The following is a 19,250-nucleotide window of genomic DNA, read 5'->3' on the forward strand; positions in this document are numbered from 1 at the left end:
ACAAAACTCTTTTTAAAAAAAAATTTCTTGCTTATCTTCTGTTATCAATTTTGAAATGATGCTAACTTTTGCTTTGTCCCATGATAGTGATAAGAATCCTCTGTGGCTACTAGAGGCTTATTGTCTGTGTGGGCCATGATAGTTATTAGTCAACACGTTTGGTGTTCCTTCATGCACAGTGGGAACCTCCTTTTCCCATCCATTCAGCTGAAATTCCTTCTCCCCAATTTTAATGTGATTAAAGTAATGATTTTACCAGCTGTTTCTCCCATTGGTCATTTCTTTAGACACAGTTTTATTTGTAGAGTACAATCTTCACCCTTCTATTCTGTTCCTTGACATTTGTCTTTTGATTCTCCCCTTGCTTTTCTATATGAAACCCATGTTCAAAAATACTTTTTCTTCTGTTCTTCACCTGACATTAAGGCCCATTTAGATTTTTCTTCACCATTTTGTCTTAGGTTTATGCATTTTATATCATTTCGATTGGGAAAGATCATATATGCAAAATGTAATGTAACTCTGAGCATTTGTCACAAAATCTTTTAAAAATTTGTTAAAGTTTATAATTTTGTATTCAAAGAGTGAAATTATTTTGTATTTTTTAATAAAAATATTGTTTATCTATAGTACTTTCTGGCACTCAAATAGTTAAAATAGTGCAAGGTGATTTTCATTTTAAGTATAAAAGTGCTTTTCTTTATTTTAAATTTTTCATATTTCATTTGCATAACCTCTAAAATTCCCAAAATGAATATCAAAAGTTTTTAAGGAAAAATTTTACATTTTATTTTTAATTTTCTTTACCATATCATTACTCTACCTGTTATCATCAATGTACAATGCAATGAAATATTTAAAATTAGGAAATAAAAAATACATACCTTTTAATATTTTGTAGAATATTTTTTAAAGATTTTCCTTTTGTTAAATTCATAATTTCAGGCTTTTTTTTCCTTTTCTCATAGTTAAATTATAATGTTTTATTTCCTTTCTCTTCCTTCACCACTTATTGATCTTGTCAACAGTGCTCTTGAGGTATATTATGTTTTTTTATTTAGACACACAAGCTGGCAAGTACAGGTGGTTCTAAACAATAAGTACATATGTTTGATCTGATTTTCAAGTGATATCTAAAGCCTACAAGTTGGAATGTCTGGGAAACATAAATTTTCCAATCCTTGATGGTAGCCATGCCCATCTTCTTTCTATACTTTGCCTTCAAATCTACAATGTACATGTAGATAGTTAACACAAGTGTGTGTAGTTATTAGAAAGAGCTCAGTTTATAATGTACTCTACAAATGGGGAATCTGAAATTGGCACTCAGTTTTCTTTACAATGTACATGTAACTCTCATTCATATTCTTGTACGCCTGATTGACTATCACGCTTACAGTGGTTTCTTATTCAAATATGTTATCATTAGAGACACTTAAACTATTTAGGTAGTACTTTTATGTTTTAGTTAATTATTTATTATGTTTGTTTTAAAAATCACATTTTAATGGTTTAATGATTTTAATAAGTTTAAATAATCACCTGGATTTTGAAAGGTTATAATCAAGATGGTTTAAGAGCCATTGAATTTTAGCAACCTGTCTATGGGGAGTCTGCCAAAATAACTTCATAAAGCTCTATTCACAGGAATCAGGTAGCATATTAGTATAAATGATAACAGATGAATAATTTGAAAGTAAAATTTAAAACAAGTAAAAAGATAGACTTGAAATTACTGGTATTAGAAAAGTAATAATATTCCAGTGGATTTCTCTAAAAATTGAAAGGTATGTACATATTTCCTTTTGTTAAACATTTCATTGCACTGCATGTTGATGATAATAGATATAGTAGAAAAAATGGAAAATAAAATATTATTATTTATCTTTAAAACCTTTTTGACATTGATTTATGAGGTTCTAGAGCTTATACAAATGAAATGTGAAAACTAAGATAAAAAGATAGTTTGTTTTTTTACTTTATATAAAAATCAGTGTACAGGTAAGCTATTAAAAATGTGAGAGCAAATAACTACATTAAATTACAAAATTTTTTTTAAACAAATAGAAAAAGCAAAAATTACTTTTTTAACTTTCATACTTTTAGGAATATTGTCAAATTTCAAACAAGTTCATTCACTAGGTTTGTTTATGGAACAAAATGTGACAAAAGTGACTTTACCTGACTAAAAAATTAGTAGCCAGTAGTCATTAAACTGTATCTCTAAGCATAACATAGTTATGTAAGAAACAACTGCAAATGCTATAATTTATCAAGCAGTCAACAGTACCACAGTCAGTTACTTGTACTCTGTGACATCAACTGTGCAAAATAATCATTTTTAGATTATAGTGTAAAATGAGCTTCTTGACTATACACATGTGTATGTAACATCTACGTATTTGCTACAAAGCTCAAACAAATCTGTTGAAGATAGTTATGATAAAATTTATAACTCATTTCAACTGTATTCATTGAAATGTACTAGTCAAAATGTTAAGTAAGCATCTTATAATCCAAGCATACATCTACACAACTATTGTTATATTACACTATGTAACAAAATTTTTACTTTTTCTTGTTCCTGGGCAGAAAGTGTTATTTCTCAATTGCTTATGCCTAAAGTAAATGGAAAAGACCAATTTTTCTCTTCAGACTTTGCTTTTGTGACCTGGGAGCATGTAATGAAAACACGATGGGAGACTATATTTGGGAGCTGATACGTGAAAGCAATTTATATTACTGTTGCAAATCTTGAAAAACTACTTGCTTCTAAACATTTTTGTATAACTTTAGTGTAAATACATGTAAATCTTGATTCATGTGTTGTTTTATTCAGACCTTAAGTAAATGAAAATGTCCAAATTTGCCCATTTTTACATAGATAATAGGTTAATTTTTAAATTTCATTATCCAGGCCACACAAGCAAAGTTAGAAGGGAAGAATGGCCATTTTCTGTACTTTTACAACATAAGCAATTAAGAAATAACACATACTATCCAGGAACAAAATTTGTGTTATTGATGATACAGAATGGCAAAATAGAGAATTTTCATAGCTATATGGTGATGTAACAATATATATGATGTGTTAAGTAGTGTTTAAAGGTTTCTTTTGTAAAAAATGACTTAAACTTAACATGAAATTTTGAATTATACATTATAATATTAATTTAATTCACATAAATTGATAGTGAAGGTGTTAAATTTTGACATAACACAATGTCTTTTGCAGAAAAATGTTTAAAGGATTAATTTGTCCCTATCTCTCCACTTTTTACATTTCATTTTCTTCTCCCTCTGTTCCCCTTTCTCTTCCTTATGTTGAAAATGTGTTCTCAAATTCCTTGGCTAGGAACACCATCCAGAAGATATTTACCCCTAAACTTGGTTATTACTCTCATCTTTTTGTGGTCCCCAAGAAGACTGCAGACTGACATATGGTTATCAGCATGGTATTTCTCTACTGGTTTCATATCCTTTATTTGTACTGTATGGAGGGATTCTTTTCTCTCCAATACTTACTTTCACTCATATATATGTATAGTGAATACCCAAGTTGGCATTTCAGACATTTTTAACATTCTGGTCACATTGTCCTCCCTACATTTTCTCTTTTTCAACCAACAGGATTTTGTCTTCCAGTTTTGTGCTCTTCTTTCTGGCATTTCATCTATTCCTTACATATTTTATTGAGTCATGGGGCATTTGTCTTCTTTCTTTGTGAATTGGGGGTGAGGTTCCATTATCACATGAATGATATGTGTTTCCTTGCTCCTTGTTGGGAGCACTCTTTTTACACTTGCATTCTTCTATAAGAGGCTGCTTGGTTTAACTGGAATATCAAATCTTTCTTCATGCTTTCCCCAAATTTTATACATTTGGGCATGTTTAACTCCCATCACAATCTAATTCAGCCTTCATCACTTTGCTTATATGCAGGAGAATGTTTTGTCACAAAGATTTATTAATTTTGCTTTTAGGATCATTGGCTTCCCCTCAAACTGTTCATTCCTTCAACTTGTACACACATGCACCTCATTCACTAGAATCTTTGGAAACAGTGGAACGTTATTGATTGTCTTTGATTGTGAACCTCCCCTTTCCTCTTCTCAATGTTTCGTCTTGACCATGCTGACACCATGGTAAGCATTTCCTTGCTGCTTCTTAATTAGATATCTATCTCTTTACAGATGCTTGCAGGGTATGTTTCTGAATGACTGTGTGACTTTGGGGATGTGCCTTCTCTCACTCCACATTAGTGTCCTTAAACTTCTCACCATCTGTCAAGCAAGTTCCCATTTCCCTCTTTCATATAAATCATCTGTCAAGGAGACACCAATTCTAAGTCTCTGCTTCCATCTGTTGGACCTGCCATTTTATAATTATTTCTGTTGGGTTTATCTTGCAGCTTATTATGTGTCAGAGTTCTGAACTTGGCTAAGGATCAGCTCTCTTGGCCAGATATGGTTCTATTCATAGCATAGTCTCTACATCTGCAGGCTTTTGTTCTGTTCATTTTCATTTAAGCATCCCTCTCAATACCAAACTAAATGCCAAAATGAGACTTTTTTTTTTTTTTGTAATTTATTCTGAGTATTCTGAAACCACTAACATTGAGTCTTGACACTTTCACCTACAAAATATGAACTATTTTTAGAATTTTCGTTATTTTGTATTTTGGAACATTACCAGGTCACACAGAAAATTGTACTGATAGGTAAATTACTTCTAGTGTTATACTGTTTAATCTTTGTATCAAGTACCTTGTTATCCCATACTGTTTTTGATAGAATTAGAACATTTAATTGTTTGGAAATTTTAAAAACAATATTCCATTATACAAGTTTTCTACATTTTATTTTTAGCTAACTCAAATCAATTTGTTATTATATTCCTGCAAACCATGTATAATTCTGAGCTTATAACCAATTTGGATCAATGTGTTAGGTTTTTATATTTAAGGTTTTATTCCTGAATAGTTTCGAGCAGCCTTACAGATGGTTGTAAGTCCAGGAGATCCAAGGGAAGACCTGGAAAATTTTATCAAGATAGGAGAAGGTTCAACTGGCATTGTATGCATTGCTACTGAGAAATCTAGCAATAGGCAAGTGGCAGTGAAGAAAATGGACCTTCGCAAACAGCAGAGAAGGGAACTCTTGTTTAATGAGGTAAACTGTTAAATAATTGCTAAAATTAAGCAGAACATAAAAAAATGTTTGTGTAGAATGTAGAGGATTTTTTAAATTATTCAAGAACATAAGAACTGATTTGTAAGAAGATAAAGTTAAAATTTTAACATTAAGGACTGGTTTTTAATGAGAAAGAAATAAAGAAATCTTATGCTGAAGTTTATAGAAAATTCAGAAATTATATGTTTTAAAGCAAAACTTTTATAATCTTAATTTTTTTTTAGTTTAAACCTGATTTTTTTTTTTACCAGAGATTAGATGTTTAGGTTTTATTTATATCTTTATGAATCATTAAAGTTAGCAAATATTCTACTAGTTAGCACAAGGAGATGAGTTAAACTTAAGTTGTAGTTGGACTGTTGAACAGATGAAGAAAAGAGAAAGAGTAATACAGAATAGAACATTTCTATTTGAATAATTTATCTAGATATATATAGACCAAAAAGACCAACTACATGTATATGCAAAGCAGGGTGAGAACAAACCAATGTTTAGTACTGGGCATGTTAATTGGTTATCTACGAGCAGCAACTGTATTGATTGTATTTTAACTAATTGATTAATTAATAGTACAAGTAGGTGATGAATGCTACATAGATAATGAACTAATGGAAATTTAATGTTTCCAATTATCATTGTGCTTGGTTATTCTAACAATTATTCAAAATTACATTTACATTGATTGTCAAAAAATAATCAACTAATCAAAATTAAGTGTTTCAATTATTGTTATTATTGATTCTTTCAACAGCCAGTTAATCAAAATACTCACATTATTTGTTTGTTTTAAGCAAGAAGTTACACAATAGATTAAGGTGCCTCATTATTTAGGGGTTTTGGGTTGTTTGATTCCCATTGCCACTGAACTTGTTATCCTTGTTTCCAATATGGTACTTCCCTCCTCTCACAAGATTAACTATTCCCTTTGTTGCTGCTCTCTTTTCTTTTTTTTTATTATGCATGCCATAAGCCTTCTGCATCCCCTATTGGAATCTAATCTCAACCAGTAGGAGTGTACTAGACTTATGTGACTCCCTGTGTGCACTTCTAAAGAACTGTCACTTCTCGATTGGCAGCACTTGTACATCTTTCTTTTTTGTCTTGATCCCTGAAAATTTGAAAGCAGTCAGGTGCACATCCCCCTACTCTGATTGCATTTATTTTTCCTTTATAAACTTTTCTTGACTGCTACAACATGAATTCCAAGATTAATATCACTGCTTTGGGTGTCTCACAATCAACAAGCACTTAACCTAAGGCTGATGACCTGCAGGAGATTTGTTCTTCATTTATTTGCAGGTATCTTCTGTGAATCACATCTGATCAGATTTTTCTTTTCTATGCTCTCAGTAGCCAAATCAAATTGCCCAATGGTGACCGCTCTATAAATAGGTATGTGGATCTCCTCAAATACCTTTATCTTCCATTATTTGCCTGATATGGTAGTCTCTTTTTGCTTATCTCCTGTAACAATGTTAACTGTTTCTGCTTGAGGGATTAGTATTTTTATTTCTATATTTCAGGGTCCCTTACCTAATTTTCACAGAATCCAGCTCTGTGACAAGTGTTGCCAAGACAGATGTGCTTTTATCAAGCCAGTTCTGCTAACAACCATTACTTCATTGTAATTATTACTGGATGCAACAGGCTCTGTAGAAATAAGATGCTCCATAAGACAACCTAGGAGCTCACCAGGTGATATTAAAATATTATGCTTGACCACCACTCATGGACTATCATGAGTAAAATTAAGGGGGATTGTGCTCATCCCTGCTGATTATTAGAATGACTTGCAATCAGTTTGCTTTTAAAAATATAAAGAAGTCAGTTCATCTGTTGCACTGTTTCCAGAGCACAGTTCCTCAGGATTTTTCAATGTTCATTACTACCAAGATTCCACTAGTGGAGATAAGGAGTTCTCAACACACTTGGTTTTCAAATTACTGAGGTGATGGGAGAGTCTTTTTCTCAAGATTGTTAAATTCCTTCACCCAGCAAACACTGAGCTGGGGGCTATTCTACCCAGGTCCCTAGATGTTGTTTTTTCCCAGGTCTTACTAGTTGTGCCAGCCTATGTGGAAGCCTACTTATAATTTCTGTTTAGATTTGATGCTTGGCTCTCTGGTTGGGTTGTGCATGGTCCTTTTTTGTGATCATTATCAGTTCCATATATTGTTCATGGAAGGACATCATTTATCTCCTTGTAATTTTGTAGCTGGAGTGATTGTAACTTGGATCCTTGGTTGCTCACAGTTGCTCCATCTCCTCCCCATCATTATGGGGGCAAGTAGAAGGCTCCTTGCTCATTTGGTTGGGGAGTGAGGATGAAAGTTCATAATTCCAGATTAAATATGTTCTCTTCCTTTGTTTGAGTGGGGCATGCATACATGATCCTGTCATTCCAAGCCTTAGGTGTTGCCTTTCAGGCTTTTTCAGATGGAGGACAAAATTTGTCCATTCTGGATTTGCTTACTTTTGCATTATGGTTCTGGTGGTTTGGAATGCATCACTCTATGCTTACAGGTTGATATCCAATCAAAAGTATATCTGTATATAACGTTGTGGGATATAAGGACCAAGACCCCTTAATTACAACCCTTAGTAGTGGATTCTTGTCTGCCTGATTGAGACTGGCCTATATTGATGATTACTCATCTACAATTCCACCCTTGCTATTGGAAATAAATTCAGAGCAAAGAGCATACATGTTATAGATGTAGTGCAGTTCCACTACACAGGTACTACTTTTATCTTGGTATACCCGTGATCTATGTAGACTCTCTGTATGAATAATACCCTCACTCGCCCCTTCACCTTTTCGGTGTGGAATTCTAGCTATAAGTGGCAGTGAATATAAGTATGGTTTGGAAGCTAACATTTTCCTAAATTGAAAATGTATTTCCAGTAATATTGACCTCTTCTAGCACTCTCTGACCCTCCCTCCCCACTAAGAGCCAGTATTAGACTGGGATGGTATCAATCTTGAAAAGGTAATAGAATTATGTGAATGAGGTACTTATATGCTATACCAGGATAGAAGTGCATTGATGTAGGTGGAGAGTATCACAAGACAATTATTACTAAGTACAACTGACCCGTCACAAAGGGTTAACCCTTTCATTACAGGTTGGGTATTACTGTTAGTATTTTTATTTTGCAATAGTTTATTATTATTTAAATATTTTTAAACTCATTTTTTATTATGGTATCCACTTGGATGGTAGGAGAGTGGCAGTGAAACATTTTACAGAAGAGTAACACAGGGCTGTACAAAGAGCCTGATATGAACAAAATAACTTTATTAAGGTTTAAGCAGTCTTCAGTTATGTGATCCCTTTGTTTCATACTATATATATTTGTATGGCTTAAATCTGGTAGCAAAATAATGTCGAAACATTGTACACGTATTACTGGATTAAACCTCTAATGGTATCTTTTCTTGCACATTCAACCTGTCTCTAAACTTTAAGCTTTTCTCACCTTATCTCAGATTATGTGATGTCTTCTCATTGAAGACAATTTTGGTAGCTTTCAAACGTGTATAATTTAAGATGTGCAAATATTTTCATAATTCACTAACAATAGTATAAAAAACAACTCTTAAAATTGTATATGTACAAAAGCAAATCAGTTACTGGGGATGTCACAATGTAGTTCATAGTTTATGAGAATATTATACAGAGCAAACCAATGATTGGGAGCATTTATCATTATACAGTTTGCAGGTGCTGCTTTTAGAAAATTATGCAAAAGCAAACCACTGACTGGGAATGTTTGTCACTACATAGTTTGTATCTACCAAGGAAATTGTTTAAAAAGAAACCAGTAACTGGGGAATTTTGTCAGTATGTAGTTTGTAGCTACTGAGAAAACTGTATTAAAAAAAACCAGTAACTGGGGACGTTTTGTTACTATGTGAATGTTTGTAACTACTAAGAAAACTGTGTTAAAAGAAACCAGTAATTGGGGATGTTTGTCACTATGTAGTTTGTAGCTACTAAGAAAATTATGCAAAAGCAAACCAGTCACCAGGAATGTTTGTTACCACATAGTTTGTAGCTACTAAGGAAACTATTTAAAAAGAAACTAGTAACTGGGGAAGTTTGTCAGTAGATAGTTTGTAGCAACTAAGGAAACTGTTAAAAGAAACAAGTAACTTGCGATGTTTGTCACAATGTAGTTTGTAACTGCTAAGAAAATTATGCAAAAGCAAACCAGTCACCCGGGATGTTTGTTATCACATAGTTTGTAGCTACTAAGGAAACTATTTAAAAAGAAACTAGTAACTGGGGAAGTTTGTCAGTAGATAGTTTGTAGCAACTAAGGAAACTGTTAAAAGAAACAAGTAACTGGGGATGTTTGTCACAATGTAGTTTGTAACTGCTAAGAAAACTATGCAAAAGGAAACCAATCACTGGGAGTGTTTGTTACTTTCTAGTTTATAGCTACTCAAGAAAACTATACAAAAGCAAACCAGTAACTGGGGATGTTTGTCAATACATAGTTTGTAGCTACTAAGGAGGTTGTTTAAAAAGAAACCATTAACTGGAAAAGTTTGTCAGTATGTAGCCTGTATCTACTAAGAAAACTATGCAAGAGCTAACCAATGATTAGGAATGTTTGTCACTACATAGTTGTATCTACTAAGGAAATTGTGTATAAAGAAATCAGTAACTGGGGATGTTTGTCATTACATTGTTTGTAGCAACTAAGAAAATTATGCAAAAGCAAATCAGTGATTAGGAATGTTTGTTGCAAAATAGTTTTAGCTACTAAGGAAATTGTGTAAAAAGAAACCAGTAACTGGGGATGTTTGTCACAATGTAGTTTGTAGCTACTAAGAAAGCTATGCAAAAACAAACAAGTGATTGAGAATATTTGTCATTATAAAGTTTGCAGCTACTAAGAAATTTGTGTGAAAGCAAATTGATTTCTGGAATGCTTGTCCTTATAAAGTTTGTACCTACAAAGAAAATTGTGTAAAAGCAAACCAGTGATTGGGAATATTTGTCACTATGTAGTACTGTAGATACACTTTTGATATGAGTATTTACTCCTTGAAATAAACTGTAATTTGAAAGTGAAGAACTTCGAAGTGACTATGTGAATAATATTTGTTTCAGTGATTTCTTTGCAGTCTAGCACTTAACATTTTGATGCTATTTTGCTGTGTTTACTAGGCAATTATTATTTTATATGCAAAAATGGCTCATTTGGGTTGAGAAAATATTTTACATAGAAGAGCGAACAACGTTTCGACCTTCTTCGGTCATTGTCAGGTTCACAAAGAAAGAGGTAACTGACCGGAAACTGACCACATGTTTGGAAGGGATTGTGTAACTGAGTGTCGGAATGTAGAGGGTGGTGTTAGATGTTTGAATGTATAATTTTATTTATTTTATTATATTAATATAGGTATAAAGGCGTTCCTTTATATTGGTTTATTTTGGATGTAAGTTGATGTATAAGTAAGGCTTCTTTAATTTTGTGTTTGTTTCTTTATTTAGTATTTGAGTGTTTTCTATGGTTATGTTGTATTTATTTGACTTGCAGTGTTTGAAAACGTGTGAAGGTGACTTTTTATGTTCTTTGAATCTGGTTTCCATTTTTCTACTTGTTTCTCCAATATAGAAGTCGTGGTAGTTATCACGTTGTATTTTATAAATAATGTTGGTGTGGTGTTTGTCAGTGTAGTTTTTACATAGTAAAAACATGTGGTCAGCTTCCGGTCAGGTACCTCTTACTTTGTGAATCTGACGATGACCGAAGAAGGTAGAAACATTGTTTGCTCTTCTATGTAAAATATTTTCTCAACCCAAACGAGCCGTTTTTGCATGTATATTTCTCTACAAGTGGGTTTTCTCGACATCGCTAATTATTATTTTGTTATTAACATTATTATAAACGAACCATAGTGCATGCTTAATCTATTACCCCTTTCTTAAGTCACTTTGCTGTAGACTGTAGTTTTGCCATGTTTGGCTTCTTCAATATACCTTGGGAGAACAAACCAAAGATACAGTTAACCTCCACATAATGGTGGAATGCATATTACATATAGGATTTTATGTTAGGGATCATACATCAAATCCTACAACTTGATCCATAATTCAAAGTTAGAATAATTTTCCATACTTTGTTTCTTTTAATACTGGTTCAGGTTTTCATGTGTTTGCAAACACATGTATATGTCAAGGTATAGCATGCATATTTGTTTTTTATTTTGAATGCAGTTATGTATGTTGTTTGGAGCACTGACCATATATTTCATAATTACTAAGAAGGGAAGTAAATTCAAAATATTCGACTTGTAATCCGAGGGTTGCGGGTTCGAATCCCTGTCACACCAAACATGCTTGCCCTTTTAGCCATGGGGTGTTATAAAGTGATGGTCAGTCCCACTGTTTGTTGGTAAAAGAGTAGCTCAAGAGTTAGCAGTGGGTGGTGATGACTAGCAGCCTTCCCTCTAGCCTTACACTGCTAAATTAGGGACAGCTAGTGCAGATAGCCCTCGTGTATCTTTGCACAAAATTTAAAAACATGTATATAAATGAGTTCAAAATAATGATGAAGTTATTTGTCTTCATATAGTATGTGTTATCGTATCTTAAGAAAGACTGAGACTTTTTATTTTGGTTACACATGTTTAAGTTGTTCAGTTGCCAAGTTTTCATATTGTTAACTGTAGGTAGTAATCATGCGAGATTATCATCATCCAAACATAGTGGAAATGTACAACAGTTTCCTAGTGGGTGACGAACTCTGGGTTGTTATGGAATTTCTGGAAGGAGGAGCTCTGACAGATATTGTAACTCATGCAAGGTAAGAAAACACGTAAGTTAAAAAACATGCAACTTTCAAGTAAAGCAAACTTTGTCCATGCAAGTAAAAAAAACATGCAACTTTCAAGTAAAGCAAACTTTGTCCATGCAAGTAAAAAAATGGTATTTTCTAATATGGATGTCATTGGTTTACAGATACTAAATTACTGTTTTGTAATGTACATTTTTTACAGGTATTATATTTTCTAATAGTGAATATTTATATTGTCCACACTAAAGGGTTGACTGTCAATCTTGTAATGCACCCACTGCACAAAATGCAGGGATTATTTTATACAATTTCACAGATTTGATTCTGATTCACCTACTCTGAAATACAAACACCTAACATATAATCAACTTGTATCTTTTGAAATGTATCAGTAGTTATTTCAAAAAGAGGAATCTGTGAAATATAGAACATATGTTGTGTACTGCAAGTTAATTGTCTTTTTTGGTTGACAAAGGCAAGACTACTGAGAAGTTGCATAGAAAAAAGCAGTAGTACTTAAGTAAAAATTAATACTTATCACATGGGTATGAAGTATAGGAATTTCAAGAGACACACTTATTTAATATGTCTACTTATTTTACTGTCTCTTAACCTGTAGAAGAAATTTCCAGTGGAAAATCCTTTTCTTCAACAGTTGTAATGTTTCACCTGTTATTCAGGACATAAGCAGTTAGGGTAATATAAAGATGCATCTTCCCTAATATCAGAGAACCCACTTTTATCAATTATATAGATTATGTTAATTCTACATAATAATTTATAGAAAAGTTGTTTACATAGATAAATGAAGTAAATGGTATTATTTGGAATTGAATTGGTTATTATTATAACAGAAAGTTGATGAAATTATAGCTACAAATTAAAAAAAAGCACAACTGGCAAAATAATGCTAGTGTCCTTGTTACAGACACTGGCTAATTCAACTCACTCCCTATATCAGGTATTAGAAAGGTATCTGTGCTATTTCAAATTACACCTTAAGTCAAGCAGATTGTAGGAAGACATCCATACTGCACAGACACTGACTACTTCAAATCATACCATCAATCAGCCAGGCAGGTTGGTAGGTTGTTGGAAGATATCCATGCTGCACAGACACTGGCTACTTCAAATCACACCATCAGTCAGCTAGTGGGAAGACATCTATGCTGCACAAACACTGGCTACATCAACTCGCACCTTGAATCACACATGTGGAAGAAAAACAGAAATCCATGTCACAGGCACTGACTACTTCAAATTACACCAATTCAGACACAATAAAATGTGAACAAAGAAGTAAAATCTTTATAGCTGAGAAAGTACAAAAGTAAATAAATTGCTTATTTTGTGAAAGTAAATTAGCTATGTTGTTTTGGTAGGTTACCCATTAAAGCTATTCTTGTTGACCTAAATGTTCTTTTTACCTGTTGTTTGCCATTAATCTTTCTATAGATCATAATAAATTTAAAATCACACAAGTAAACATTTCTTAGAATTCTGTATGTTTGGTCATGGTTTACAATTTGGTCATTGTTAAGTTTAATAATTAGAAAATTGTTCAGTTGTAATTTCTAAAGATATACTACTGCTTGTTTTCTTGTGAATCTTTGTAAGTGTAATCCAATGCTTCTGGTTTGGTCTTGTCATTTTCTAGAATGGATGAAGAACAGATTGCAACTGTTTGTAACCAGTGTCTGAAAGCTCTTGCTTTTCTCCACTCTCAAGGTGTCATCCACCGAGACATTAAGAGTGATTCTATTTTACTAGCTAGTGATGGGAGGGTGAGTTACTAACTTGTGGCATACTGTGAGTCTGTGACTAATCATATACCGATAAATGCCTAATAATTTTAATATGAATTTCTTGAATAGCACAGTGAAAAAAGGTTTTTACAGTTTGAAATAGTTCAATATATAGATATATAAGCATTAAAGAAATTTTGGTGAAGTTCCCATTGTCAGTTCTAGTTGCCCAAATGCATTGGGGATATCCCATCAATCAGACAAAATCTAAATGTAGATGTTAAACTAGCAAAAGCAAATGTTAAAAATTAATTAGGTTATAGAATTTAATGCTTATACCCACAATGTTGGAACTCCTACCACCCATCACTGTACTGTCTGCAGTCAGTTCTGGGAAGACTATTACTCATAAAAGTCCTTACAGTTTTTAAAGTAGACATAAAAATTTCTACTGTGTGAAACTCTCAATCTCTGCCTTTACGGAAGATAATAATTACAACAGTGATGTTAAATAGAATTATAAAGCCAACTTTTTTATTTTTGTGTATGTAGTTCATACATTCTCAACCTCCACTCTTTCTCTAGAAAATTTATTCAGGTTTAATTCAGGAAAGACAAGACAAGATCAGCTATTTTAAAATATACTAAATAAAATTATAATTTTAGATTTGTCTATTTAAGCAAGTAAAAGTAGTTGAAGACCTCTAATGGCACAAAAAGCTATCTTCCATAATCAAAAGTTTATTATAAGATGGTGTAGGTGTTGAGACATTGTGGGTGTAAGCTTTCAACTCCAAAATAAATTAAGAAATTTATTCTCCATGTTTGCTTACTAGTTTAACATCTTTAATACTTATTTTATATTAAGTTCATTATTTTTTATAATGCTGGTTTTAGTTTCCTATGAACACTTAATGTAATCAATATTATAGGACCTATTTATTTCCCAATACATATATAATTTCTCAAATAGACAAGTTAAATATTTAAACATTCCCTAGCAATGTGTTGAGAAAGTGGTGGATGACTGTTAACTGCTGATTGGTTATTATTTAGTCACAAAAATATTTTTGTTGCATTCTTATAATTTTTTAACCATTTTTATTCAACTCTGTTGAGACAAATGAGCACTTTCCAGGTGTTGAGTGAGTTTATATATAATTTTAAGAATGTAAGTAAGATTAATAATTGTACTATTTCAAAATGCTTCTTTTGTCTCAATATATTATAGAAATGACATTTTCTAACATTTAGTGTAATTTCCAAAGAAAAAATATTGAAAATGTTAAACTTGTATTTCTGCAAACCTCTAAAAAGAGTCATTCCTGTAAACAGTGGACTAGACAGTTCCCTGCTCAACCCAAAGCACGAGTACAGTTTATTATACAGGCTTTTGTTCACCTCAGATGCTATAAGATCATGAAAAGATGGGAATAACTACTGATGAAAAACAGCTTTGAAAATAGATACAAACTGAGATTATATACCATTATGAAAAGCAAATTATAAACTACTTACAACAATGTAAATTGATTAGAACACTGTGAGTAGTAATTCATGGTTTTGTGATAAATAATTAAAAGTAACTGCTCCAGAGAAAAACAGTAGTATTTAGTGGAAAACATAAAAGACATGGGAACCAATCACTAAGCTCATTTTTTTTATATTATCTTTCTTTTTGTCTTTTAAAGTGCTTGTAATAACACTGTGAAAGTTTTTTTCTTTGACAAGGAATCTTTTTTTTTAAATTAAGGGTATAGTAGAAAAGGCAAATTATACAAATAATTTAGATGTGACTTAAATCCTTGTTTTAAAATATTGTTGTTAAACTCATTGTATCTAAACAATGCACACAATTAAAAGAAAAATTCATTTAAAAAAAAGTATATTTAATAAATATAAGTTGTTACCATCAAGTATTTTTAGCAAAAATAATGTTACCTAGCATAACCTGATACCATTTTGTAAGGTCAGGTCTTAGGTCCCTAGTAGATCTTTATAAATCTATAGCCATAAGTGGTGACTTTTGCAGTTAGTAAAATAACATTTCATAACAAATTATAAATAAAAATCAGTAAAATTGAAATTGACTGATTACACAAAATAGAACTCTCTGATAAACAAAAGTAAAAGAATTTTAAGACAATAGAAAGTGTTTTTAATGCTTTTTCCAAAATTTTTGAAATATCATTGAAGCAATGTTAATTTTTTTAAAACAAAAAGCTAGATACTGTGTAATAAGTTTGCACTAAGTTCAGCATAATTTGGTTGATTAAGTAATTATGTTGTGAGAAGGAAAAACTTGATGTCAATTACTCTTTCTTCTATTCCCTTTCTGGAATTTCTTTAACCATTTTCAGCCCAGTTGCCTCATGATTTTACAGAAACAAAATAACAGCTTTAAGTTTGAAAATGTTTCTCTCTCTACTACAGCACCTATAAAGTTATGACTGGCATGTTACTATTTTATTATTTCTTCTACATTTTATTAGACTTTGTTTTTGTAGCAAATAAAGTAATTAAAAACAAATCCAAACTTCTAAACCTACTTTTTGGATTTTTTCCTTCTATAGTTGTTAATGGTGTATGCAAAAGTTTAAATTTCATTTTAACAAAAATATATTTTTAACCCTTTCACAACAGGCTCAGTATAATATACACAAGTTCATCTACACACTTGCACATGTTAAGTATTTGTATCATAACTTTTGATACAGCATGTGTATCTTCACAAAATTTGGTAGATTTTTAGTAAAGATTACAAATATATTGTACACAGATAATCATATTTTTAATGAAATATTTTTACTAAAGATTTGTTTTTAAAATATTAAATCTGTTTTGTTACTAGTCTGAGTGCAAGTTGATTTTATGTTATGAATAAAAAAGCTATTCTTCATACCAAACATCTCGTATATTATTTGCATAATGTCTTAAAACCTCCTAAATACACTTTAAACATTTGTTTTCAGTAAGACTTTATATTTTATGTTATTTTCTATACCCTAACTATGTGGCATTTGTAACTTAACCACACATGAAACCATCATAAGGAAATTATAAAACAAATATCTGTATTAGGTCTGTTACATGACCAACCTTGTAACTGTTATAAAACAATTAGGAAATAAATAAAAATTGTGCTTTTTTTCGTTCTATAACGTGGAAATACAAATGTTTAGTTTAAGTAGCTTAAGTCTCATAATGCTATATGTTTTTTTGTTGTTTTTTTTTTATATTGGCTTTCCAGTCATGCCTAGGTAATGTTACATTACTTCCACTGACATGGTGCGCACACACTTGTTATTATATCCGATAACATAAAACTAACATTTGGTCTTTTGTCTTGACTGGACTAGTATTTTGTGATATACAGTTACATTTCAGTTGTTATACATTATATATATGCATATATTTATTACTATTTAGAAATAAATTATTAAACTTATTTTTCTTAAAATAATAGACAATAAATAAAGAAGTAAAGCAAACAATTCGCTTTCCTGGTTATGACCAGCCCAACATGGCTCGGTGGTTAGGGTACTTGATTCGTAATCTAAGAATCGCGGATTTGAATCCCCATCGCACCAAACATGCTCGCCCTTTCAGCCATGTGGGTGTTATACAGTAATGGTCAATCCCACTATTTGTTGTTAAAAGAGTCGCCCGAAGAGTTGGCAGTAGGTGGTGATGGCTAGCAAAGGTAGCCCTCGTGTAGCTTTGTGCAAAATTCAAAAACAAGCAAACTAGCTATGACCTTTGAACTCAGTTGCTGATGGACATAGGTTACTAAGCCTTTTAAAATTTTGCACATGGAGAATATCAAACATAATGTTTTTAGTTTTATATATGCAGTTGAATAACCAAAACATCATAAATAACTATACTAATACCTTAGAATTCCATTATAATTTATTAAACTTAGTAACTGAGATGCTTTGAGCATACTAAAGACACAACTTACCATTTGAAGTCTTAGATCAAAAGAACATGGTTGTCTTTTCACAGATTAAAATGACTGAGAAAAGCACAAAGCGGGCATTCTAAGCTGTTGATTGGTTATTCACGTCATATATCAAAGTTACTGTATATAAAAACCATTTTCAAAAATGGAAAGAGGTGAACAGGACCACTGTGTTTGATTCAGTATGTAAGTTATATCTCAGGAAAATAAAAAGATATAGGGTTCTTATATTATATTCCAGCTTGTTAATATTAGTAATTTGAGTGCCTAATTTGTATGAAACTATAGACTTAGGATTTTGACCACACAAACATCTAATTATAAGGAGAGCTGCTTTCAACATACCATGTGGCTCACTAAAATCTATATTTACTTTTAAAATAAGAAATTAACTCATATATAATAAAGTTTTGAATTATAATCTACAGTTTGGTTCTAAACTTATTGACATAAATTCATAACATAGTGGTTCAATAAAATTTTGAATACAAGTCAACAAACATGATGAGATGGGTGAAAACATTAATGTAGGTAATAAATCTTGACTCTGTAGACTTTACTTATTTTTAACTGGAAAAACAATGAATATTTGAAACTGATGCCAAAACCTGTAAAATTGAACTTTTTGCATTTTTTACATTTCATATTTCAGTGGTTAATAAAGTCATTTGTACCATTCTGAAAGCTGGATTTCTTTTCTTGCAGTTTATTTGCTGTAGAGCTCCCCTTTTCTCTTTCATGAATTATTACATTTTTAAAGTTTGCTGCTTCTGTTCAAATGCTGTGTGATGTCTGTGTCTTCAAACAATTTAAGTTACAAACAGTATTATCTGTTTGTATGCCATGGAAAAAAGAACAAGTTAACTCCTTAAACCCAACCAAACACTGGCTAATTTTGACCAAAATTCCTGATTTACCCATAAATTGACAACAATGCCCTCTAATATAATATGACAACAATGCCCTCTAATATAATATGACATCAATGCCCTATAATATAATATGACAACAATGCCCTATAATATAATATGACAACAATGCCCTATAATATAAATTGACAACAATGCCCTATAATATTTACACCTATTTGTCTGAAAATTAATCCAAGCCATACCATTATCTACAAAATTAAAAGTTTATAAGCTGTGGTGATAATTATTAGGAAATTATGCAAATAATTTCAGCAGAAAATGCAACATATTATGGGTTTAAAGAGTTATACATTTTCATGCTTTTTTTTTTATTATGTTCACATAATTATATTTTTATTAAACAGTAGCTTCTACTGTTGTACTTTGGGTAATGTGTCTTTCTATGAAGTTCCTTGTTTAGAGGAGTGTATTTGGAAAATGGTAAGTTAGTAAAAGGAAGTTATAGATAAGTTTTATATGTAATATAAGCTATCTATTTATATTTAAGGTATAGATAGTTTTATATCTGATATAAGCTATCTATTTATATTAGTGTTATTGCTTTAGGCAATATTTTATTGCACAGTTTTTTTTTAATAAATTGGCTTAGTACATTATTATACTA

At 31.5% G+C, this 19,250-nt stretch overlaps 1 protein-coding gene across 2 annotated transcripts in view; it reads left to right on the forward strand.

Moving 5' to 3' along the window:
• The window catches only part of LOC143248918 (serine/threonine-protein kinase PAK mbt-like), a 37,062-nt gene that overhangs the window by 8,930 nt on the left and 8,882 nt on the right, over positions 1-19,250 (forward strand). For both annotated transcript variants that reach the window (XM_076497910.1, XM_076497909.1), the window contains exons 5-7: positions 4,983-5,171; positions 11,881-12,014; positions 13,663-13,789. In XM_076497910.1, coding sequence (XP_076354025.1) covers positions 4,983-5,171; positions 11,881-12,014; positions 13,663-13,789 — 450 coding nt within the window. The remainder of the gene's footprint in view (positions 1-4,982; positions 5,172-11,880; positions 12,015-13,662; positions 13,790-19,250) is intronic.

This window comes from Tachypleus tridentatus, chromosome 4 (genome assembly GCF_004210375.1).
Source record: "Tachypleus tridentatus isolate NWPU-2018 chromosome 4, ASM421037v1, whole genome shotgun sequence".
In the NCBI taxonomy this organism is placed as follows: domain Eukaryota; kingdom Metazoa; phylum Arthropoda; class Merostomata; order Xiphosura; family Limulidae; genus Tachypleus; species Tachypleus tridentatus.